The 26,739-nt window shown below is 43.5% G+C and overlaps 1 protein-coding gene across 4 annotated transcripts in view; it reads right to left on the minus strand.

Annotated features, from left to right (window-relative positions):
- Positions 1 to 26,739, minus strand: part of TEDC2 (tubulin epsilon and delta complex 2) — a 327,490-nt gene that overhangs the window by 106,312 nt on the left and 194,439 nt on the right. For all 4 annotated transcript variants that reach the window (XM_069210499.1, XM_069210500.1, XM_069210496.1 and 1 more), the window contains one exon: positions 4,072 to 4,173. In XM_069210499.1, the coding sequence (XP_069066600.1) occupies positions 4,072 to 4,173 (102 nt within the window). The remainder of the gene's footprint in view (positions 1 to 4,071; positions 4,174 to 26,739) is intronic.

Here is a 26,739-nt window from a genome sequence, read left to right on the forward strand (position 1 = left end):
AGTGAGTGGGCCGTCTGGAGTAAGTGTGGACTTGCAATAGAATTACAAAAGTCACTAACGTATACTTAATGGTAGACGGTCTAACTCTACTCCTTCTGGAGGGGAATTAAGCATCCCCAACAAATTACATAGTAGAACAGGAACCCTTCCACTCTGGATAAAATCATATTAAAGGACCACCAAGAGGAGGATCTCAAGTGACACAATAAAACCTCAACATCAAGCGGAGCCAAACAACAGAAAAAGTCTTGCCACAGATGTTGCCACAGACTTTCACAACCTGGTCAGAAGTATGAGGAGACTGGATGCGAGTACTGAGGACCTTCTGTTTGGCAAGTCAGAGCAGGGCGAAAGCAGTGAATATGACCCTCTGAAGAAAGATCATAAATGGGAAGGGAGGGAAGAAAGGTTAACTTTCTGCCATTCTGAAAGTATGCCTTGCTTAATAGCGCTTAAACACTCATCAAACTTAAACTTTCTGCCATTTTGCCATTGTATACCTCTCCACTAGGATGCACATTTAAATTCCTGTGTCAATGAAAGCTTAGAAAGTAGGACTGATGAACGCAAAAGTCTGCACTTCAATTTTCAAAAACATGGTGAATGTTATTGACGTTAGTCTCTAACCCATTATCATGGCAGTGTTAGTGAAAATGCTGTTGATTGACATTCCTCAGAAACACTTTTCAAAAGAGGAAACCTGCAAGTCATTACTCAAGTGCACACCCACACACGGCATTAACATTTAGTTGTTAACCCATTTTTGCGGAGTTCACCTTAAAGGGTCATTTCCTGAAATACAAAAAGATTGATGTAGCATCCCCCATTCCAGTAGCAAGTAGAGATGAATGAGGACTGCTGTGCAACACTAAAGATAGCTGAAAGCTCAAAGCAAATGACGGTGTTACATTCCATTGTTCTTCTGCAATGTAGTGAGTTTGTCAAAATCCTAACTTTTAGTGATATATAACATGTTTTTCATCAATTCGGTTTTGTCCAGCAACATGAAATTCAGGTCATTTCAGCAACAGGATGAAAATGATGCCTGGAGCATACACATGGGGAATAGGGAGAGCCAGGACAATATAAAATATTAATTTAATGAGGATCTCAGAAGGGAGAAATAGGATCACATGCACTTTCACCTTCACATAGGATGCTTAATTAAAATGCGTAAACTGCATACAGCATAAAGTTCATGCTCCAGGGAGTGAACTAAGAGAAGGGGAAGAAATTGAAGCAGAAATATTGAAACAAAATGTAGAAACTGTCAAATGTCCTGTAGCGATGCTTGATCCCCGTGGATCTTTTAGCTGCAGTTAAAAAATACTAGAGTGCAACGTCTGGAAAAGAAAAAATGTTGTCAGAGATAGGACCTTTGATAATGAGAACTAGGTAGCTGGTTAATAACATCAAGCCAAAGTAGGTTCACAACTATGCATAAGGAGCCTGGCATTCTTATAATAACCAAATTACGGACAAACAGACGGATTCATACAGACCTGAAAGTGTGTGTTCGGCTATGGACGCCAAGGGTATCATCAACTCTGAATCACTTCTTATCAAAAGAGCTTTGGCCACTTGGAAGAAAAAGTTACTTGGCTGTAGTTATCCCTCAATGGTACCCTCTCAGAATCCACAAACAATAGAAAATCGAGAATGTGCCATGTCCCAGAAAGGAAAGTTGCTTTTTCTTATAATCCTAGTCCTGCATTTTAGGAATCTTTATTGAAGTAAAACCATGGAATTGTCCTGCGGGCCCGTGTGATTCCGAAACATTTCCTTATCACACTTAAATGGATAATCCAATTACATAGTTAAGTGCAAGAATTAGAATTAGAAATAAAATGTAGCCTAACTGCATAAAAATAATATTTTAAAAAGGACACAGAAACCCACCTTGTGGCATATGCTTAATCTGTTGCCCTAAAGCCACTCAAAAACGTCAAGAAAGTGGACATATATGCAGCCATAAGGAGCACATAGCCCCTCAGCAAACGATTTCTCACTATCTCAAAAGCTTAAACTTCCTACGCATCCATACAGATGCATGTTTAAGCCCATCTGCTTAGCTTTCACATCAGTGTTTTAACTCGGGCAGCAAGCTGTTCAAACCACATCTCCTCCCCATCAGAACTTTGAGATGTACGAATACTAAGGTTCCATGCATTCCCAAGATAATGGGATCTCGCCAAGGGAGATGTTCTTTTCCTTCCTGGATATTAAAATGTAGAAGCTGCTTCCCTTGGATCTTTGTCTCACCGTGGCAGAATGGGTTTTTAGGTTAAAAAACGAGAAACCTGGCTATGAATTGTGAAATCCCTCGTACTATATTTAGCTCTGGTGTCTTCCTTCATTTCTAGCGCCAGAGTGCCATGCTGGGTGACAGCTGTGCTTTATAAATTCTGTATTCATTCATTCATTCACTTTCAGCAAGTCTTAGAAACTGAAGTGTGAGACTTATATATTCAAAAAGACTCATGAAATTCTTGAAGAATAACTATTGGTCAGAAATGCATAAACAGACCCTGCAGAATACAGTGATTTTGCGATTTAAAAAAATAAATAAATTGTGGAATTGATACTTAAAAAAAAATAAAAACAAATCTTTTTTTTTTTTTTTTTTTTTTTACAAAAGTGCCCGCAAAAATGACAATTTTAACAAAAAAAGAGACTGGTCCTCTCTGCGTTTGAACCACACTGTACCTGAGCTATAATTAGGAGGGTAAGCAACAGGCCAGCAGGCGGCAGAGGTGTGAACTTCCTCTGCCATCTGCCTTGTAAATGCACACACACCCTGTACAACGAGCCTCCGCCACACACACTTTAGTGTGCCCTTGCGGACTCTGCAGGTCCTTGGACCTCACTCTAGACACCCACCCGCCCCTGCACTTTGTCCCTCCTCTTCCACCCGTGGCCCACTCTATCTGCTGCCCTCTGTCTCCTGTCACCCTTAAACCCCTCACGTACCCTTCTGCTGCTCCGGAACCCCCTCTTACCCCATGGGCTACAGTGCTGCCCTCCTATGACTCATCTAGACCTCGCCCCAACCTCACCAGAAGACTATTCCGCACTCCCGCCTCCCACTCAATCCCTGTGCACTGCAGGGAACCCGGTTTGTCTGATCACGGAAGGAGCACAAGTTTAATACTGCAGTCTCCTCTCTCTGGCTCCAGACGTACTCCAATCCCAGGTGCAGTGGTGCTGGACACTGACAGGTTACAGATTGTAACATAGTAGTCTCATGCAGTGACAGAGCACGTGCTGTATTTTTGTGACAAGTGCATTTTCTGCCTACTGCAAAAATACCAAAAATCTGACGTTTTGGGACACAAGTTTTTTTTTTTTTTGTCACAATATTTGCCAGCCAAAGCCTCAAAATCTTGGGGTGGTCTGCCTAGACAATAAAGCATACTGGTAGATAATACATAAATACCCATGTGATAACGACAAACGTGTACAAAAAATACAAATACACGGATTTAATGATTGAACTATAGAATTATTTTTACAAATGGAAATGAATGCTATAATAGAATTGAACTGTGAGCTCAAGATCCCAGGAGTCCAAAGGCTGTGCACAGAGGGGCATCGAGTGAATTTGCCAGCAGCATTTGTAAATGTGGCACCGATTTGCATCAAGTCAGCTGAAATTCTCTAGCATTCTTAAAATAATATGTAGAAACACTAAATTCTGGGATGTGAGCAAAACAAGGGTGTGTTAATTCAGAACCTTAAAAACTATGAGAAAAAAGACAGACTCAAGGCAAAAGGTTCTCTGCAAGTGATAAAATCCTTTCAAATTCTGCCTGGCCTGGCCACTTATTGGTAATGTATTATTCTGTTAAATGGTGCAATGTCCACTTAAGTGGGACAAAACCATTACAAATCAAACAGATAGAAAAGAGCTTGAGCACATCTGAAATGACAGTATTAAGGTAAATGCAGCTCAGTCCTCTTTCACAGCCAATTTCATCCCTATGACTGGAAGCAAAAGCAACTGTGTTTATTAGCTTTCCTGATCCACACTTGCAGAAAGGGTTCCCTTAGGTCAGTGTGCAGTTTACTCACCCTTTCGCAGCTCCTGCAGCCGAGACAGATGCAAAGACACTGCTGCCTGGATGGACTCCAGGGTCAGAAGCCCTTGGAACTCCTTCTCCCATGTCAGATGACCTGGGACACAAACAGAAAGGCGATACAGAACTGTGAAGAGCTCACTAACACAATGAGAAAGAAGCAGACCTGCTCTACAAAGCAGATGTGAGCTACTGTTTACGTCTTGGTAACTAGTTGACGAATCTAGAATTGTAAATGTCTTTGTGCACGAATTACTTTTCACATAATTTTTTGTAACATGGAGTCACAATGTAAAATGTATTCGTGCATCAGTAGGTTTTAACTCTAGATAACCGCTGACTTGTTTTTTTGTCATTCGTTTTTGGCTCTTAAACAGTTGCCTCCTTTTTTAGTTGTACTTTTAATGTTTAACAAGCTCAGAATATTAGACATAAAGATATTGTGGTACAGGGGTCTCATGCAGCTTTTCTGCAAAATGATGTACTATAACATGCTGGTTTATTGCACTGTATGGTATTATTTTGCCATCCGTTCAAACACCTTCGATCTCTGGCTTATTATTTTAATGCTTGAACTTAGCGTACAACTTGGTTCCTAGTGTAATGAAAATGTCACTTACCCAGTGTACATCTGTTCGTGGCATCAGTCGCAGTAGATTCGCATGTTCTGCAATAGCTCGCCATCTGGTGTTGGGCCGGAGTGTTACAAGTTGTTTTTCTTCGAAGAAGTCTTTCGAGTCACGGGACCGAGTGACTCCTCCTTTTGTCTCCATTGCGCATGGGCGTCGACTCCATCTTCGATTGTTTTTCCCCGCAGAGGGTGAGGTAGGAGTTGAATTGTAGTAATAGTGCCCATGCAATGGAGTGACTAAGTATGCACCTATTTAAGGTTGAGATGATACATATAGAAATAATTTAAGGTAACTTCCAAACTGCTACAGGCTCCCGGGGAGGCGGGTGGGCACATGCGAATCTACTGCGACTGATGCCACGAACAGATGTACACTGGGTAAGTGACATTTTCAGTTCGATGGCATCTGTCGCTGTAGATACGCATGTTCTGCATAGACTAGTAAGCAGTTATTTCCCCAAAAGCGGTGGATCAGCCTGTAGGAGTGGAAGTAGTCTGAAATAATGTCCTTAATACGGCTTGACCTACTGTGGCTTGTTGTGCGGATAACACGTCTACACAGTAGTGCTTGGTGAATGTGTGAGGCGTAGACCATGTGGCTGCCTTACATATTTCTTGCATTGGGATGTTTCCTAGAAAGGCCATGGTAGCACCTTTCTTTCTGGTTGAGTGTGCCCTTGGTGTAATGGGCAGCTGTCGTTTAGCTTTAAGGTAGCAGATTTGGATGCATTTAACTATCCATCTGGCTATACCTTGTTTTGAAATTGGGTTTCCTGCGTGAGGTTTTTGAAATGCAATAAAGAGTTGTTTAGTCTTTCTGATGTTTTTTGTTCTGTCAATGTAATACATTAATGCTCTTTTGACATCTAATGTATGTAGTGCCCTTTCAGCTACGGTATCTGGCTGTGGAAAGAACACTGGAAGTTCCACTGTTTGATTTAGATGGAACGGTGAAATAACCTTTGGCAAAAATTTAGGATTGGTCCTTAGGACGACTTTATTTTTGTGTAGTTGTATAAAAGGTTCTTGTATAGTAAACGCCTGAATCTCGCTTACTCTTCTCAGGGAAGTAATGGCGATGAGAAATGCCACCTTCCAGGTTAGGAACTGTATGTCGCAGGAGTGCATGGGTTCAAAAGGTGGACCCATAAGTCTAGTTAGGACAACATTTAGGTTCCATGAAGGAACAGGTGGTGTTCTTGGTGGTATAATTCTCCTAAGGCCCTCCATGAATGCTTTAATGACTGGTATTTTATATAGGGAAGTTGAATAGGTAGTCTGCAGGTATGCAGATATTGCTGCAAGGTGAATCTTAATGGAAGAGAAAGCTAGGTTAGATTTTTGTAAGTGAAGCAAGTAACCCACTACATGTTCTGGAGTTGTGTGTAATGGTTGTATTTGATTAATATGGCAGTAGCAAACAAACCTCTTCCATTTACTTGCATAGCAGTGCCTGGTGGATGGCCTTCTTGCTTGTTTTATGACTTCCATACATTCTTGGGTAAGTTGTAAGTGCCCGAATTCTAGGATTTCAGGAGCCAGATTGCTAGATTCAGCGATGCTGGATCTGGGTGTCTGATCTTTTGGTTGTGCTGTGTCAACAGATCTGGCCTGTTGGGCAATTTGATGCAGGGTACCACTGATAGGTCTAGCAGCGTTGTGTACCAGGGTTGCCTTGCCCAAGTTGGTGCTATCAATATGAGTTTGAGTTTGCTTTGACTGAGTTTGTTTACCAGGTAAGGAAGGAGAGGGAGAGGAGGAAAAGCGTAAGCAAATATCCCTGACCAGTTCATCCATAGGGCATTGCCTTGGGATTGTTTGTGTGGGTACCTGGATGCGAAGTTTTGGCATTTTGCGTTCTCCCTTGTCGCAAACAAGTCTATCTGAGGTGTTCCCCAGAGTTTGAAATAAGTGTTCAGAATTTGGGGGTGAATTTCCCATTCGTGGACCTGTTGGTGATCTCGAGAGAGATTGTCTGCGAGTTGATTTTGTATCCCTGGTATAAACTGTGCAATTAGGCGAATTTGGTTGTGAATTGCCCAATGCCAAATTTTTTGTGCTAGCAGGCTTAACTGCGTGGAGTGCGTCCCTCCCTGCTTGTTTAGATAATACATTGTTGTCATGTTGTCTGTTTTGACGAGAATGTATTTGTGAACTATTATTGGTTGGAAAGCTTTTAGTGCCTGAAAAACTGCTAGAAGTTCTAGGTGATTGATATGCAGTTTTGTTTGATGTACGTTCCATTGTCCTTGTATGCTGTGTTGATCGAGGTGTGCTCCCCACCCTGTCATGGAAGCATCTGTTGTTATTACGTATTGTGGCACTGGGTCTTGGAAAGGCCGCCCCTTGTTTAAATTTATGTTGTTCCACCACAGAAGCGAGAGGTAAGTTTGGCGGTCTATTAACACCAGATCTAGAAGGTGACCCTGTGCTTGAGACCACAGTGATGCTAGGCATTGTTGTAAGGGCCTCATGTGCAGTCTTGCGTTTGGGACAATGGCTATGCATGATGACATCATGCCTAGGAGTTGTAATACCATCTTTGCCTGTATCTTTTGTGTTGGATACATGCGTTGTATGATGGTGTTGAAATTTTGAATTCTTTGTGGACTTGGAGTGGCTACTCCCTTTGATGTGTCTATTATGGCTCCCAGGTATTGTTGTACCTTGCGTGGCAGAATTTTGGATTTTGTGAAATTGACGGTGAACCCGAGTTTGAAGAGGGTTTGTATGATCTGATTTGTGTGATTTGAGCACTGTATGAACGAATGGGCCTTGATTAGCCAGTCGTCCAAATATGGGAACACATGTATTTGCTGCCTTCTTATGTGTGCAGCGACTACCGCTAGACATTTGGTAAAGACTCTTGGTGCGGTTGTTAATCCGAAAGGCAGTACCTTGAATTGGTAATGTATTCCTTTGAATACAAACCTTAGGTATTTCCTGTGAGATGGGTGTATTGGTATATGGAAATAAGCATCCTTGAGGTCTAAAGTTGCCATGTAGTCGTGTAGTTTTAGCAATGGCAATACTTCTTGTAGTGTGACCATGTGGAAGTGGTCTGATTTGATGAAAGTGTTCACTACTCTGAGGTCTAGGATTGGTCTCAGCGTTTTGTCCTTCTTTGGTATCAGAAAGTACAGTGAGTAAACTCCTGTGTTTATTTGTGTGTTTGGCACTAATTCGATTGCATTCTTTTGCAATAGTGCCTGCACTTCTATCTCCAGGAGATTGGAATGGTGTGTTGTTAAATTTTGTGCTTTTGGTGGTATGTTTGGAGGGAATTGTAGAAATTCTATGCAATAACCATGTTGGATAATTGCTAGAACCCAAGTGTCTGTAGTGATTTCCTCCCATGCTTTGTAATAATGACCTATTCTTCCCCCCACTGGTGTTGTGTGGAGGGGGTGAGTGACATGTGAGTCATTGTTTAGTAGTAGGGGTTTTGGGGCTTTGAAATCTCCCTCTATTTCTAGGGAATTGCCCTCCTCTATATTGTCCCCGAAAACCTCCTCTATACTGTCCCTGGTAAGTGGACGGTGTTGCTTGTGAGGTGCTGGCTTGTGTGCTTTGACCCCGAAACCCCCCTCGAAAGGGCGTTTTACGGAATGTGCTGTAATTCCCTCTGCTCTGCGGGGAGTAGAGTGCGCCCATGGCTTTGGCAGTGTCCGGATCTTTTTTGAGTTTCTCAATCGCTGTGTCCACTTCTGGACCGAACAGTTCTTTTTCATTAAAAGGCATATTGAGAACTGCTTGTTGAATCTCTGGTTTAAATCCAGACGTTCGGAGCCATGCATGCCGTCTGATAGTTACAGATGTATTAATTGTCCGTGCAGCTGTATCTGCAGCGTCCATGGAGGAACGTATCTGGTTGTTGGAGATGGTCTGTCCCTCCTCAACCACTTGTTTCGCCCTATTTTGGAAGTCCTTGGGCAGATGTTCAATGAGATGTTGCATCTCGTCCCAGTGGGCTCTGTCATAGCGCGCAAGTAGTGCCTGGGAGTTCGCGATGCGCCACTGGTTTGCAGCTTGTGCTGCGACTCTTTTACCAGCTGCATCGAACTTGCGGCTTTCTTTATCTGGGGGTGGTGCATCTCCAGATGTGTGAGAGTTGGCCCTTTTCCTAGCTGCTCCTACAACAACAGAGTCTGGTGGCAGCTGTGTAGTGATGAAAACCGGGTCGGTAGGAGGCGGCTTATACTTCTTTTCCACCCTTGGCGTGATTGCCCTACTTTTGACCGGCTCCTTAAATATGTCTTTTGCGTGCCGGAGCATACCAGGGAGCATAGGCAGGCTTTGGTAGGAGCTGTGGGTGGAGGAGAGTGTGTTGAACAAGAAATCATCCTCGACCTGTTCTGAGTGGAGGCTTACGTTATGAAATTGTGCTGCTCTAGCCACCACCTGAGAGTACGCGGTGCTGTCTTCTGGTGGAGATGGCTTTGTAGGGTAGGCCTCCGGGCTGTTATCTGACACTGGGGCGTCGTATAGGTCCCATGCGTCCTGATCTTGGTCACCCTGGCTCATGGTGGTGTGAGCTGGGGAGGGAGATGGAGTTTGTGCTGGTGAAACGTTAATCTCGGGCGGAGGAGAGGGTGGTGGTGTAATTCTTTTAACCACTTTTGGTTGTGGTGCTTGTTCCGTCTGGAACTCCAACCTTCTCTTTCTCCTAATGGGGGGAAGGGTGCTTATTTTTCCTGTCCCCTGCTGAATGAAGATACGCTTTTGCGTATGGTCCACATCAGTTGCTTGTAGCTCTTCCTCAAACCTATGCTTTTGCATTTGGGAGGTTAGCGAGTGCTCTTCTGTATAAGAGCCTGAAGCTGGGTCGCTTGCAGTTTGTTTCGGCGTCGAAACTTTGTCTGCGTGTTTTTTCGGCTCCGAGGCGACTTTTTTCCTTTTCGGGGCCGAAACCTCTCGGCGTCGATCTGTTTCGGTGCCGCTGTCTCGGCGTCGAGCCGTGTCCACACCGGCATCTCGGTGTCGAGGCTTGTCTCCAGCACTTTCTCGGTCCCGAGAAGGCTGCGTGCCGGTGTCTCGACCGGAGTCGGACGATCTCGGCACTGTTTGGGCCTTTTTCGGTGCCGACGGTCGGTCACCGAATTTATGGGTGGAGCCATGGCCTGGTGGCAGTGGCGTCCCCTGGGCCTTGTAAATGTTTCTTTGTGTGGTTTTCGACGTCTTACTCACGGTTTGTGTGTCGTCGAATCCTTCGGAGTCTGAGTCTTGGATCGAGAAGGTACCTTCTTCTTCCTGTTCCTCGAACTCCCGTTGGGCTGTCGGTGCGGACGCCATTTGAAGTCTTCTGGCTCGACGGTCTCGGAGTGTTTTTCGGGACCGGAACGCACGACAGGCCTCGCAGGTGTCTTCGCTGTGCTCAGGTGACAGGCACAGGTTGCAGACCAAGTGTTGGTCTGTGTAGGGGTATTTATTGTGGCATTTGGGGCAGAAACGAAACGGGGTCCGTTCCATCGGCGTTCTTCAGCACGAGGTCGGGCCGACCAGGCCCCGACGGAGGATCGAAAAACTACCCCGAAGGGCACCGGAGCTCTTCGATCTTCGATGCGGTGTGGAATCTAAGTACGCCGATCCCGAACGCAACAATACCGACGAAAATCTTCCGAAATTAGCTAATTTTCCGTTCCGAAACTCGGAGCGACAGGAACACGTCCGAACCCGATGGCGGAAAAAAAACAATCGAAGATGGAGTCGACGCCCATGCGCAATGGAGACAAAAGGAGGAGTCACTCGGTCCCGTGACTCGAAAGACTTCTTCGAAGAAAAACAACTTGTAACACTCCGGCCCAACACCAGATGGCGAGCTATTGCAGAACATGCGTATCTACAGCGACAGATGCCATCGAACCAGTTGTTTTCAATGTAAATAGGGACTGTGCAATCAGTTGTGATTTGTGAGAGAGCCGTTTTAAGCGTGACCGTTCAGCAACTGGCAGCTACTGTGGATCAGTCTCACTAACTACTGATTACACATACAACTCCTGGACAATCTGAACTTCCAGTTTCTACTTTGTTTAATTATCACTTAATAATTACTACATTCAATTTCACTATAAATCAACTTATTTTTGAAAACACGTTTATCAACTAACAAAGCAAACCTCATTACATGCCACTATATATAAATAAACCAAATTAGGCAGTCTCCTTGTTGTCCTTTTTATTTCTTAGTAATCATATAAATTAGTTTCACTGCAAGCCGTTCTGTTTTTCTTATTGGTAACACATTTCTGGCCTAAATCTTTAGATACATTTAAACAGATCTAAGTAGTACTCAGTCACTTATTACGGAGAACACCATTTCAGCCTTATGTTTCTCTTTTTGTCCTCACTGAAAATGAGCGACGTGATTTCTTAGACTAATGAAGTGCAAAAGAAGGAAAACTACTGATTTAATAGGGCTCGATTTCCAAAAGAGTCTCTTTGGCTTTACACATGCATAATTTCTCAAGCCATGAAATTTGGGCTTGAATGCTTAAACACATTTCTTCACCTCAGGAAGATGTAAGGTTGTCCTAAGACTATCATATGCCAGGAGAGACAGTTTTAAGAATGTCTTCGGTTTGGGGTATACTGTTCATAAAACAGAACCATCTTTCCTCATTGAGACATTCCTAAAATTGCCTTAAGTGAGGGAAAAACACAAGCCGAAGTACCATTTTAAGTAATTAAACACTCTTTCATTTGTTGCTTTCAAAGCACTGATGAGTATTTTTTCTTATAGATAAAAGTAATTGCAAGGACTTGGGGCAAACAGAGGTCACTGGGTTTTAACTTTGATGGTTGGGGTAAATTACATATTATGTCCCAGGGTTTCTTCCAATGACGGCCCTGCAAATAAGTAAGCTTCTGAAGGCAGATGTGGCAGTTTCTGATCACACCACAGCTTCACAATCTGGGCGAAGGAGCCCAGGTTGCACTCCAACTTCACAGATCAAGCTCAACGTGTCAGGTTATGTTGCACCTTTATGGTTCTAGACAGAAACTGCAAGGTATTGGCTACCGCCACTGTTAGACTTTTCATCCTTGGCGTGGTCTCCCTTAACTTTTTGCCTCTATTCCCCAGGTTGTTGATGTGTGCTGGACTCTGATTTTGATGTTTTTGTTACTCTGGGCGCTAACCAGTGCAAGTGCTCCTTTACAAAATGTGTATGTAATTGGCTTATCCATGATTGGCATATTTGATTTACTAGTAAGTCCCTAGTAAAGTGCACTAGATGGGCCCAGGGCCTGTAAATCAAACACTACTAGTGGGCCTGCAGCACTGGTTGTGTCCCCCACCCTAGTAGCTCTGTAAACATGTCTCAGACCTGCCATTGCAATGTCAGTGTGGGCAGTTTTTAAATGCAAATTCGACTTGGCAAGTGTACTCACTTGCCAGGCGTAAACCTTCCCTTTTCCTACATGTATGGCACCCCTAAGGTAGGCCCTCTGTAGCCCCAAGAGCAGGGTTCTGTGTATGGTTAAGTTGGGACATATAGTAATGTGTTTTATATGTCCTGACAGTGAAGTATTGCTAAATTCGTTTTTCACTGTTGCAAGGCCTGTCCCTCTCATAGGTTAACATGGGGGCTACCTTTAAATCTGATTAAACTGTAGATTTCCTTTGGGAGCGGATGGACATGTGGAGTTTGGGGTCTCTGAGCTCACAATTTAAAAATACATCTTTTAGTAAAGTTGATTTCAAGATTGTGTGTATGAAAATGCCACTTTTTGAAAGTGAGCATTTTCTTGCTTATACCATTTCTGTGACTCTGCCTGTTTGTGGATTCCTTGTCTGGGTCAGTTTGACAGTTAGGCTGGTTGCACCTCACACTAAACAGTGACACAAAGGGAGCTGGTGTGTAGCCTGCATATCCTGATGAGCCATCTGTGCTAGGAGGGAGGGGAGTAGTGGTCACTCACACCTTAAAGGGCTGTGCCTGCCCTCACAATGCAGTCTCCAACCCCCTGGTGTGTGTCTGGGGCTTGGCAAGGCAGGATTTCACATTCAAAAGAGACTTTACTTTGAAGTAGGCCTACTTCAAAGGAGAAATTGGGTATAAGAAGGGCACCCAAAACCACAGACTTCAGAAAACACTTCTGGAAACAAGAGGAACCTCGGCCTGGAGTAGAGCTGCCCTGCCTGTGACTGTGCTTTGTGGAGCTATCCTGCAGTTGCTGCTTCTGCTAGAGTAAGAGGGCAAAGACGGGACTTTGTGTGCCTTCCATCTTGAGAAGAAATCTCCAAGGGCTTGATTTAGAACTTGCCTCCTGTTGTTTGAAGTCTCAGGGACAGCAAAGACTTCTCTCTGCCAGCACCTGGACTCTCCGGAGAGACTCCAACTCTGCCCTGTGGTGCCCATCCAGTTCCTGGGACCCTGAAAGGAGAAGCTGGCAGCCTAAGAGGAAGAAATCTACTCACAGAGCGATGTGCAGGGAAAAGATCGACGCAACTCCGATCTGTGGCTGAAGAAACAACGTGCCGCCGGCTTCGCGGCTGAAAATCGACACTCGCCTGTAACGCGACCGAATAATCCATGAATGGAGCTGGAGAAATGACATGCAGCATCGCTGACGGAGGCTGGGAGATCGCAACCCGCGCTACGTGGTTTTCGGATCATCGTGCAGCTGGATTTCCGACGCAAGCACTGCTGGGCGTGTAAATACGACGCAAGGCCTGCCTGGACCCGAGAGTGCTGACCGGATCGACGCATCACTCTCCTGGGGAGAGAAGAAATGACGCGCACTGACCCGACGAAAGGAGGAACGAGGCAAGGTCTTGCTCATGAATGAAATCAACGCATTGCAAGCCCTTTTTGACGCACACTAGTCCGTGCGGGGTTATTTTTGATGCACCCAGGGTACATTTTCACGCTAACAGTGTTAGTGTGTGTTTTAAACTACATAAATACTCTTTTTGCTTTTTAATTGATAACTTGACTTATGTATTGTGGATTTTTGTTGTTTTGGTCTTGTTTTGTTTAGATACATATTTTCTATTTTTCTAAACCTGTGTTGTGTCATTTTGTAGTGTTTTCATTAAGTGACTGTGTGTGTTGGTACAAATACTTTACGCCTAGCACTCTGAAGTTAAGCCTACTGCTCTGCCAAGCTACCAAGGGGTAATTAGCTAAGGGTGATTCTCTTTTACCCTGACTAGACTGAGGGTCCCTGCTTGAACAGGGGGCAAACTGACTGTCAACCAAAGACCCCATTTCTAACAACGACTCACTCCACTGGGGTCACATTGCACCCCGCTGCTCCTGGACAGCAGTTCCTCATGCAGGGTTGACTGGCATCTTCCTTGTCAGCAGGAAGACTGGCTTCTAGGCACTTCAGGACAGACAGCTGCAAGGGCTGCATTCTGGTAATGTCACATCACCTCTGGGAAGGTGACTGCTAAGAAACAGCATGTCTGGTTATACAGCCGTCCTCTGAGCATTGTGCGAGTACTCCCTTCCTTGGTCACAAATAACTAAGAGCCGGCACAACAAGTGTGCCAGTGGGTCCCACTTTTATACAGTCAAAGTAGATAGGAGATTTGGATCCACTTTCACTTTCAGAACTAGTCTGAGGTGGTTCTCCTTTCAAGTGTCATATCCTGGCTACTCTCTAGACATAACCATTGAGTACAGTGGTGCTCCTCACAGTAGAGTGTCCAGCCTGGAGAACCAACAAAACAGGCACAAGGAGGTGTCCGCTTTTTTTATCTGGCTGTCATCAGCCATACTGAAGTTGGAATAAGATAAAGACAAAAGGCTGGCCTCATCAAAGGGGTTTCCTTCCACTTATAGAACAGAGACTGAACTCCCATTATTCAACCTCTATCAACCAAAAATCATGGCTACAGGGAGACTAATCAACACATACTTTCCGCAAATGGCCTAACTGAATTTCTAACGAGGGTCTGTTTGCTCTTACCCCACTTGTGTGACTACGTCACCTCCCTACAGCTTCAAGAATATTAGCAATGTATTTACACTGTGTGGAAAAACAACCTCACCTGCATCTTGTGCACAAGGTCAGGCTTAGGGTACCCAAGTCATGTCAAAGGACAGGCCTAGGCTTCTGCAAACACAATGGGTTAGTTTGAGGCTAGAGCCAAAATAAACCAGCATCGGCATTGTAAATTCGTAACTGGACTTTTCTTGCAACCCTGCTTCATAATTTGGTCTTTTCCAGCCACATAATTCCAGTATCCCTGCATATAACTAAAGCATTTCCGTTTTCCTTCTTCCCCTATCTGCAGTAAAAAATGAAAATGTTACCATCTAGCATCCCAATTTAAATCTGCCATGCTACCTCGTAAATGTTTCAAAAGAACGATAGTCTTCCAGTATTCATTTCTAAACATAAAGGGAATTGTGTGTTTGATATCAAACGCTAAATCAGAAGCCAGGTTCCAGTAAGATGATTAAAGAAGGATGGAAAAAAAAAAATCAAAAGACAAAAAAATAGTTTCAGAGCAGGCTGTGGATTGATTGTGAAAGAACATCTTGACAGTTGGGCGTATGTTCTTTGGGACGCCCCTCGCCCTAGGTGTCATAATCTGAAGCGATGTTGCAGGCAGCAGCATGGAATGCGGATATTAGCAGGCCTGTTACTAAGTTTACTTAACACTCATTTGTCTCAGTCTGGTTCAGAGCAGGAATGCAATTGCTGAACACGTACTCTGGCTCTGAAAACGGCGTTTGCAGAGACATAAAGATTGTACTTAGGAAATTCCTATTTTAGCCAGCACACAAACTTGCATGCCATCTCCTCATTTGACCTAGAAAGACACACCAAGGCCTGTTTTTTATTCACAACAAACATGGTTTCATTATAAATGGAAACATTTTCCACAAACTGTAGTGTCTTTAAGATCACATGTTCAGATTCACATAGATTTATATCAGTCGCCATATTTATTAAAACACCAAATTGCTTGATGTATCTACTTTAAACCTGCAAGTGTGTGTGCAGTTTTGTGCAAGCATCTGTGGTGGTCACTTGACATAGGATGGTCACACATGTTAAGTCCTGGTTCCCTACCTTTAAAGAATAACAGATTTGAACAAGTAATTAAATAAAAAATGAAGGAGGTAAACATAAAGCGTGACGTGCCGCGCTTTCACAACGAAACGAAATTAAATGTCTCATGTGTTACACGGAATCGTGGTAGAACAGGGAGAAGGTGTGGCACAACGACTACAGCTGCCGACTTTGGATCGGAGGACCCGGGATCAAATCACGGTGTCGGCTCAACATCACTTAATCCCTCCGTGCCTACAAAAAATGAATATGTCCTTATGTAAAGCCTCCAATACCTTCAGGTGAAGTTTGGGCTACTTAGCAAACAAGTAATTTGTTCTTATGTAATGTAGGTGGTACTTATGTAAAGCCTCCAATACCTTCAGGTGGAGTTTGGGCTACTCAGCAAACAAGTAATTAAACACTTTGGGTAAGCACACTCGGGTAGCAGAATCCAAACCAAGGAAGGGTGGGAGCCAGGCAGCTGAGAGAGAGCTGCGAAAGAGGACACTGAAAAAGGAAGAGCAAGTTTGACAACAATAACATCCTGGGTTACAGCTTTGTTTACGGCAAAGCTAAGCTGAGAGCAAGAATGCTCTACAAATGAAAAGCGAAGCTTTACCGAACAGGAGCAGGAAACGACGAGAAAAAAAGTCCCCCAAAGACCAGATGAACAGGACAAAGCATAATCATACCTTAGTTTTTCCCTGATCCCAAAGAGAAAAAGGAGGGACAAATAGGCATGACTGACCACTGGCAAGCCAATATTTTTAAATGACACATACATGAACAAATGAAATGGGTTTTACCCAACAGTACAAGTATACATAAAAGTATCCAAAAGGCCATGCGCTTACGCTAGACCTAAAAATGAGGAAACCAGAAAACAAGGAAACCAGATACAAGCAGTTAAGCAATAAGGACAGGGGAAGACAACTATACACAATGGAGGGGACAGTCTCATCCTAGGACTAATAATGGGGATTAGACTGCTTTGTTTGTATTTAGTGAAAATAGATTTTTAGGACATGGTTAAGAAATAAAAAGTTGAATGATGCACAAATCAATGAGGATGCAAGTATGTTAACTTCATTTGAAAAAGTCAATGAGTTGTAACAAGATTTAACACATTTAGGGAAATCATTAATATTTGTACTAATCAGTTCTTGTCAGTAAAACTATCTTAGCCTTAATGTCACTTTCATGTAAATGAAAAAGCTAAAATAATAGGATTCATTGATATTCCTAAATGAAAAAAAACCTTCTTTCTTTAGGTAAGGTGGGTTGACAGCATTCGAATTAGTAGACACTATTTGTTGCATAATATGAGACATAAATCTTCTTCCGTGAGTCTTTGTGACTTTTCTCACCATCCCATCAGGGAAGTTATTCTTAGCTAGAAAATGGTTGGTGGTTGTAAAATATTTTTGTAATATTTCACACAATGCCATCAATGTCAGAACATTCTGAACTAGTCAGCCAAACATTGCAAACTGACTCATATGGGAGCAGTGTGGTGGGGTGTTCATTTATAAAGAGGGAGGAACCAAATGTGCCTTTATTGATTTCAGTAGAATACTGACAATAAGAATTTCCTTGTGTTGTGGTTATGTTCAAATCCTTGTAAAGGAGAAACCTTGGTGAATACTCCAAGATGAGCTGGGGTCTAACATTTTTAAGATCTAGAAATAAGAGGAGGAGCACTGGACAACTATACAGTGATATCACAACATGGCCTTAGTTAGCACCATTGGAAAGGTGAGAACCAGGAAGTGTGAGGTTGTGAAAGGTGTAAATGGGACAAAATGTCTACTCAGTCTCATGCCAAAATAGTGGTGAATAGAATGGGATAGTGAACATGCAAACACCTGTTCTTAAGTGTTTGCTAGTGCCCTTGTGCTTTTAAAGAACTGTAGTTGTGGTGCAGTAGTGCCACTGCATAAGCTCTACAGAGGAAGTCCATGCGCACTCACAGGGATTAGAAATGCATGATTGTTCTTTGCTTATTTCTAGAGATTTGCTGATCTGGTACTTGGGCATGTAAGTATTACCTTCCCAGACCTGCAACAAGTTCTGGTGAAGACGCAAAATGTGTTTGTCCTGTAGTAAATGAATCAATAACCCAGGCAAGGTAGCATATGTGAAGATCTTCTAGCAAGGGGGTGCTCCCTCGTGCAAGGAGGCCACTAGTGTTTTGAAGGAATGCTTTGAAATTAGGGTAATTCCATGTTCCTAATCCAGGAGACAAAGAATCAAAGAAACCAGGGGTGGATTTAAAGTTCACATTGGCAAAAAGCTATATTGGATTTGCTGACAGCAGGAATGCTGAATTTGGAGACAAGCTAGAAAGGATAAAAATAAAACATTTGGATGATTACATGCAGTCAAACTTCTCTGATGGGGTTTGCAGAATTGAAACAACCTCTGTTATTGGAGGAGATCAGTATATGGGAAATGCTGCAGACTAAAAGATAGCTGATTGTGCCACTTCTACGTTATTAAGATGTTTTTCTTGCTTTCCTCTCATCAATCATGCACGTAGAAACGAGCCCAGGATGCACAATTCCTAACCAGTCTCATCATGCAGGCTTTCTCTTCGTCATTTGTCTTTCTCCAGTTCCAGGAGACTCAGCAATTCCATAGAACAAAATGGAAGGATATACATAAAAAGTGGATATATTGGCACCTACGTTTCGTTGAGGGAGGTTGCAGAGGAACACAATAAGCCACTGTCTACAACCTCAAGTCACACAGCAATATAGGATACCTCCAGATGATGAGGGTGGAGGGAGTACAAATGAAGGAGTACATGCCAAGCCAATGTGGTTGCATATTTGAGAGTCCAAACTAATGTACTGGAAACCTAAAAGTTTCTCGTTAGTGCGAGGAGGAAGGACTGTGACAAAAGAGAAAAAACAGTAAGGTGGAGGTCCATCTGCTGATTTTCATTATTTATGTAACGAAGAATAATGCTATGAGAAAATACAGTTTTTTGAAGACCGAGCTGAAGAACGTGTCATGTAGGAGAGGGTTTGTACATGAGGCTTGTACTTATTGAATAAGAAAGGAAAAGAAAAATTGGAAGTAGCTGGTACCAAACAAACTTCCATTGTTCGGTCAAAATGACCTAGAATCAAATATGTTCATACATGATCCCTTTGCTTTTGTGTTTCAATGAAAGATGATCTGCCTCGAGGTACGATGATAGGGATGTTCATCCTAGGGTCATTATCTATACATATAATAAAGGTATACAATTTGTTGTTCACCATCCATTGGCCAACATATCTAACAGCACTTCTATGTGCCCACCCAAAACTGCTACGACGACCTACATATAGTGTTCTGTTGCTATGTTCTACATTACTTGTCGAAAGTACTCAGCTGTGAGCAAATACTTATACCACTCGCTCACACAGAACTCATGCAGTCATTTAACCACCTAAGGGAGAAATCCTAGATGGTGAATTTGTGAAAAAAATTATCTCCGTGATGACTCCAAAATATTGTCGATATCAAGAGTACTGGCATTGAAGTCTTAAATGTAGGTATATCCAACGGGAATGTATTAGATGCTTTAAACTCAGTAATTTATCCTTCAAAGTTCTCAAAAGCATGCATTTTCCTGCTGGTGAGCGCTCCAACAATTTATATCTCAACTTTGATTCAAGACAGGAGAGAGTCCTTTAGGTCGAGGTTAAGCAAGTGGACGTTAAGAGCTTTAAAGATGACCCTTGTGATGGGTTCAGTTCCTTCAGTGTGAATACATTATATTTAAACATGTATGTATGCATATTTATATAAAGCAAGCATCATGCTTGTCATTATTAGGATAGAATTGTGTAATCCTTGTTCCACTTTCATCTTCTCAAGTCCCTATTTAGAGGTCAGAGGCTGGCTCTGAAAGCAAAGACATGGAAGCAGGTGACTCTAGATGAGTTTCTGGTTTATTTGAGCCACCTACTGCAGATTCTGATGTGACTGCTTCTTTCAGCGTTATCCTTGCTTACAGGCACTACTTAATAGTGCGAAAATAAGGAGGGTCCGGGACATACACAGTACACGAACCTTCTTTCAGATTTTTTTGAACAAGGATGGCACTTCACAAATAATCAAGACATTATGTTTTGTCCCTTCTCTGAAGGTGTGCCCGGAATTTTAAATTCTATCACTGCCTCTCTGTATTATCGCTTTGACACTGCTTTCAAATCTGAACTTAAACACCTCCCTGTCAACAAGATTCTCTACTCGAGCCTAACCAACCAGCTCTCCTTGGTAATGTCAATATTCACCAATATTTTCTTGCTTTCTATTTTGCTTCTCTCTCTTTCACTAACCTTTCCCTCACAAGTGGTAAATCTCAGTTCATCCAATAAACATTTCATACACTATCATTTATTAATTATCATCCTATATTTCGCTATGTTAAATTTACACCTTTTCTTCTAATGTGCTCATCTCCTCCCCATTTCCACTTTTCCTATTCTAGTGCTAACTTTAAATCCTTTCACTTGTCCATCTAGTTTGGTATCTCCTCTGCCTTTATTACTCATAATAATGAAAGCTGACCATACACACTGTGCCTACTGAATTTATAATTGGTTTAATTCATCTGCTCCTTTGCCTTGAATGATTTTGCGTTACTGTCCTTTTCTACACTTTTTAAGCTCTTTTTAAAGTGCTCCGACATCTCCCCACCCCTCACAGTGTGTGTGCACTATACAAAATCATAGAAATAAAGATAAGGAAAAACGTTGTGGGAAAAGAAAAGACCAATCAGTGTTCAATTATGTTGAAAATAGAGTTCATGAAAGTCATTTTAGGAAACTGCCAGAGCGCAGTGGTCAAGGCATCCCAACTGGGAGGTGCAGAAGAACTAACAGCCAGTAAGCGGTCGCAGCAGTGACCTCTATGTTGAGAGGTGCGCTTTAGAGCTTTGAGACGTATTGCAGTTTCTCTCTGTAAGGACAGACTGTCTATCCCGTCAGTCTAACAACAAGTATTATGAAAGCTTACACACTGCCATCTCTTCACCTTTTGATTGACTACCTTTAGATAGTGTTGATGACCATGCTTTCTCATTGAGATGGGCCAGAATGAGGGGAAGCGCGTCACCTGAGGGGAGGAGAAGCCAGGGCAGGAGCCCTTTAAACTTTCTATAGCGCTCCCGCCGCCGCGGGAAGCGCGTCACCTGAGGGGAGGAGAAGCCAGGGCAGGAGCCCTTTAAACTTTCTATAGCGCTCCCGCCGCCGCGGGAAGCGCGTCACCTGAGGGGAGGAGAAGCCAGGGCAGGAGCCCTTTAAACTTTCTATAGCGCTCCCGCCGCCGCGGGAAGCGCGTCACCTGAGGGGAGGAGAAGCCAGGGCAGGAGCCCTTTAAACTTTCGATAGCGCTCCCGCCGCCGCGGGAAGCGCGTCACCTGAGGGGAGGAGAAGCCAGGGCAGGAGCCCTTTAAACTTTCTATAGCGCTCCCGCCGCGCGGGACGCGCGCGGGCGGCGCGCGGGCGATGCCCGGGCCAAGGGCGGGCCCGTCTTGCGCCCGTCATCGCCTGGAGGAGACTGGGCTGGGCCACCCCCCCAAAGTTTGGTTTTTGATACTTGGTCCTGGTACAGAGGTCTCAGGAATGCCCTTTGCTTAGTTTGCTTAGTCTTACTTGACCACGAGCTTCACTTGGCACCAAAGGGGTCAGTGGAGCAAGTCCCTATTACTTCTCGCTTCTTGGGGTCTTTTTTTTCAGACATGTTTGAAATTATTTAGCTGGGCTATTGGTTAGTCGATATGGGGAAGAAGAAGGCCGATGATGTATCAGCACCCCAGTCCCGGGTTAAAAAAAACCAAGAAACGTTCTGTTGGGAAAGTGGAGGGATGTTCTACTGCAAATTTACAGCAATTCAAAACAATTGATTCATTGTTTGAAGAGGTTGAGGCTATACTGAGGAGCCCTTCTGTTGCTGGCCCTTCTATACCGGGTATCATTCCTCCCCAAAAAAAAATTCCTGATCTCTTCAATAAAAAAATACAGACGCATAGAGTAGAGGTCAAGGTTGATTTACACCCACCCCCCCACTCCCAGGGTGTAATTCCTTCACTCGTGGAGATTTCACCATTTTTGGTGGAAACAAATGGATGTTTACCTGTAGAAGGTGCACCTCAGCTGAGGTGCTTGTCTCCGCCTCCTATTACCATTCCTTGTTCAATAGGTTTTCGGTTTTGTCCTCTAATTCTGTAAGTCCTGGACTTTTACCAACCTTACTCGTAGAAGGAATCGATAAAGACTCTTTGGATGGGAAGATGGGCAACAACGAAGCTCCTCAGTTGGTTATCATTTCTCAGAAATTAGATGACGTTAAGTGTTTGTTGATATCTCTGATGAACAAAATCTCTGGACTTCATGTTCAAAAGTCTGGTTGTAATTGCATTGTGCCATACGAGTCTGTTCCTTCCTCTGATTTACTGATGGAAACAAAAAAACCTAGTTCTCTTACCGTAGGTGATAAATTGATATCTTCTTCTACAGATAACCTCACTAAGGGAAGTAACGGTAGTTTCCCAAGGCATGGTAGGTCTGCTTGTCAGACCATGTCTTCTACCCAGGAGCAAGCTTTAAAACTAGGTGTAAACAAGTGTGGATCCATCCTTGGACGGGGGGATAAAGGTAGCCCTCGCTCAAAAACTCCTCAGTTAAAACTAGGAGGAACGCCCTCTGCAGCAAGTTGTTGTGTTAGTCCCCTTTCAGTCACTCACCCTGATCATTTGACACTCTCGCAGCCCTGTGACCTCAAGGGAAGGTTAAGAAGGAGGAGGGAAGATGCTATTATATATTTGACTAGGGTGCCAAAGCTACCTCAGGGTAACAGAGAGTCGAGTGACTCTCTAATTAATAAAGTCATCTATTGGATACGCTCCCAGAGGAACTGTCTCTCTGTTATCCGGTCTGACATACGTGAGGCCCATAGATATAACCAGTCAGGGTCGGAATTTGATTATATTTTGATTCTTTTTAATGACAGTAGTCTAGTTAATGATCTCCTGGCCTTTGATACACGGACAGGTATACTACGTACAGGTAGGGAATCGAATCTTAGACTTAGCACTCAGCCGCCTGGGGCCCCGCTATGTAGAGGATGTTGTACATCCGGAACCATCGCAGCTGGGGTTATTTCTTCTTTAGATAACTCTGTAACATCTAAACCCGTGAATCCTGCCCCCTTACTTCCTGAATTAGACTGACTGATTGCCCCCTGCACAGTACTTCCTAAAATAGTAAATGATGAGTGTCAACTTACAGGGACTCCATCTCCTGCCCCCCTATTGAGAACTAAGTCAATATTTACACCTCCCAAAATGAAAATGTCACTTACCCAGTGTACATCTGTTCGTGGCATCAGTCGCTGTAGATTCGCATGTTTTGCGATAGCTCGCCATCTGGTGTTGGGCCGGAGTGTTACAAGTTGTTTTTCTTCGAAGAAGTCTTTCGAGTCACGGGACTGAGTGACTCCTCCTTTTGTCTCCATTGCGCATGGGCGTCGACTCCATCTTCGATTGTTTTTCCCCGCAGAGGGTGAGGTAGGAGTTGAATTGTAGTAATAGTGCCCATGCAATGGAGTGACTAAGTATGTACCTATTTAAGGTTGAGATGATACATATACAAATAGTTGAAGGTAACTTCCAAACTGCTACAGGCTCCCGGGGAGGCGGGTGGGCACATGCGAATCTACAGCGACTGATGCCACGAACAGATGTACACTGGGTAAGTGACATTTTCAGTTCGATGGCATCGGTCGCTGTAGATACGCATGTTTTGCATAGACTAGTAAGCAGTTATCTCCCCAAAAGCGGTGGCTCAGCCTGTAGGAGTGGAAGTAGTTTGAAATAATGTTCTTAATACGGCTTGACCTACTGTGGCTTGTTGTGCGGATAACACATCTACACAGTAGTGCTTGGTGAATGTGTGAGGCGTAGACCATGTGGCTGCCTTACATATTTCTTGCATTGGGATGTTTCCTAGAAAGGCCATGGTAGCACCCTTCTTTCTGGTTGAGTGTGCCCTTGGTGTAATGGGCAGCTGTCGTTTAGCTTTAAGGTAGCAGATTTGGATGCATTTAACTATCCATCTGGCTATACCTTGTTTTGATATTGGGTTTCCTGCATGAGGTTTTTGAAATGCAATAAATAGTTGTTTAGTCTTTCTGATGTTCTTTGTTCTGTCAATGTAATACATTAATGCTCTTTTGACATCTAATGTATGTAGTGCCCTTTCAGCTACGGTATCTGGCTGTGGAAAGAACACTGGAAGTTCCACTGTTTGATTTAGATGGAACGGTGAAATAACCTTTGGCAAAAATTTAGGATTAGTCCTTAGGACGACCTTATTCTTGTGTAGTTGTATAAAAGGTTCTTGTATTGTAAACGCCTGAATCTCGCTTACTCTTCTTAGGGAAGTAATGGCGATGAGAAATGCAACCTTCCAGGTTAGGAACTGTATTTCGCAGGAGTGCATGGGTTCAAAAGGTGGACCCATAAGTCTAGTTAGGACAACATTTAGGTTCCATGAAGGAACAGGTGGTGTTCTTGGTGGTATAATTCTCGTAAGGCCCTCCATGAATGCTTTAATGACTGGTATCTTATATAGGGAAGTTGAATAGGTAGTCTGCAGGTATGCAGATATTGCTGCAAGGTGTATTTTAATGGAAGAGAAAGCCAGGTTAGATTTTTGTAAGTGAAGCAAGTAGCCCACTACATGTTCTGGAGTTGTGTGTAAAGGTTGTATTTGATTAATATGGCAGTAGCAAACAAACCTCTTCCATTTACTTGCATAGCAGTGCCTGGTGGATGGCCTTCTGGCTTGCTTTATGACTTCCATACATTCTTGGGTAAGTTGTAAGTGCCCGAATTCTAGGATCTCAGGAGCCAGATTGCTAGATTCAGCGATGCTGGATCTGGGTGTCTGATCTTTTGGTTGTGTTGTGTCAACAGATCTGGCCTGTTGGGCAATTTGATGAAGGGTACTACTGATAGGTCTAGCAGCGTTGTGTACCAGGGTTGCCTTGCCCAAGTTGGTGCTATCAATATGAGTTTGAGTTTGTTTTGACTGAGTTTGTTTACCAGGTAAGGAAGGAGAGGGAGAGGAGGAAAAGCGTAAGCAAATATCCCTGACCAGTTCATCCATAGGGCATTGCCTAGGGACTGTTTGTGTGGGTATCTGGATGCGAAGTTTTGGCATTTTGCGTTCTCCTTCGTCGCAAACAAGTCTATTTGAGGTGTTCCCCAGAGTTTGAAATAGGTGTTCCGAATTTGGGGGTGAATTTCCCATTCGTGGACCTGTTGGTGATCTCGAGAGAGGTTGTCTGCGAGTTGATTTTGGATCCCTGGTATAAATTGTGCTATTAGGCGAATTTGGTTGTGAATTGCCCAACGCCCAATTTTTTGTGCTAGCAGGCTTAACTGCGTGGAGTGTGTCCCCCCCTTGCTTGTTTAGATAATACATTGTTGTCATGTTGTCTGTCTTGACGAGAATGTATTTGTGAACTATTATTGGTTGGAAAGCTTTTAGTGCTTGAAAAACTGCTAGTAGTTCTAGGTGATTTATATGCAGTTTTGTTTGATGTACGTTCCATTGTCCTTGTATGCTGTGTTGATCGAGGTGTGCTCCCCACCCTGTCATGGAAGCATCTGTTGTTATTACGTATTGTGGCACTGGGTCTTGGAAAGGCCGCCCCTTGTTTAAATTTATGTTGTTCCACCACAGAAGCGAGAGGTAAGTTTGGCGGTCTATTAACACCAGATCTAGAAGGTGACCCTGTGCTTGAGACCACTGTGATGCTAGGCACTGTTGTAAGGGCCTCATGTGCAGTCTTGCGTTTGGGACAATGGCTATGCATGAAGACATCATGCCTAGGAGTTGTAATATCATCTTTGCTTGTATCTTTTGTGTTGGATACATGCGTTGTATGATGGTGTTGAAATTTTGAATTCTTTGGGGACTTGGAGTGGCTACTCCTTTTGTTGTGTCTATTATGGCTCCTAGGTATTGTTGTACCTTGCACGGCAGAATGTTGGATTTCGTGAAGTTGACGGTGAACCCTAGTTTGAAGAGGGTTTGTATGATCTGATTTGTGTGAATTGAGCACTCTATTAACGAATGGGCCTTGATTAGCCAGTCGTCTAGATATGGGAACACATGTATTTGCTGCCTTCTGATGTGTGCAGCGACTACCGCTAGACATTTGGTAAAGACTCTTGGTGCGGTTGTTAATCCGAAAGGCAGTACCTTGAATTGGTAATGTATTCCTTTGAATACAAACCTTAGGTATTTCCTGTGCGATGGGTGTATTGGTATATGGAAATACGCGTCCTTGAGGTCTAAAGTTGACATGTAGTCGTGTAGTTTTAGCAATGGTAAAACTTCTTGTAGTGTGACCATGTGAAAGTGGTCTGATTTGATGAATGTGTTCACTATTCTGAGGTCTAGGATTGGTCTCAGCGTTTTGTCCTTCTTTGGTATCAGAAAGTACAGTGAGTAAACTCCTGTGTTTATTTGTGTGTTTGGCACTAATTCGATTGCATTCTTTTGCAATAGTGCCTGCACTTCTATCTCCAGGAGATTGGAATGATGTTTTGTCAAATTTTGTGCTTTTGGTGGTATGTTTGGAGGGAATTGTAGAAATTCTATGCAATAACCATGTGCTGGTGAGACGTTAATCACAGGTGGAGGAGAGGGTGGTGGGGTAACTGTTTTCACCACTTTTGTTTGTGGTGTTTGTTCAGTTTGGAACTCCAATCTTCTCTTTCTTCTAATAGGGGGAAGGGTGCTTATTTTTCCTGTCCCCTGCTGTATGAAAATACGCTTTTGCGTATGGTCTACATCCGTTGAGTGTAGTTCTTCCTCAAACCTATGCTTTTGCATTTGGGAGGTTAGCGAGTGCTCTTCTGTATAAGAGCCTGAAACTGGGTCGGTTGCAGTTTGTTTCGGCACCGAAACCCTGTCTGCATCTTTTTTCGGCTCCGAGGTGACTTTTTTC

Source organism: Pleurodeles waltl, chromosome 10, assembly GCF_031143425.1.
Source record: "Pleurodeles waltl isolate 20211129_DDA chromosome 10, aPleWal1.hap1.20221129, whole genome shotgun sequence".
Lineage (NCBI taxonomy): Eukaryota > Metazoa > Chordata > Amphibia > Caudata > Salamandridae > Pleurodeles > Pleurodeles waltl.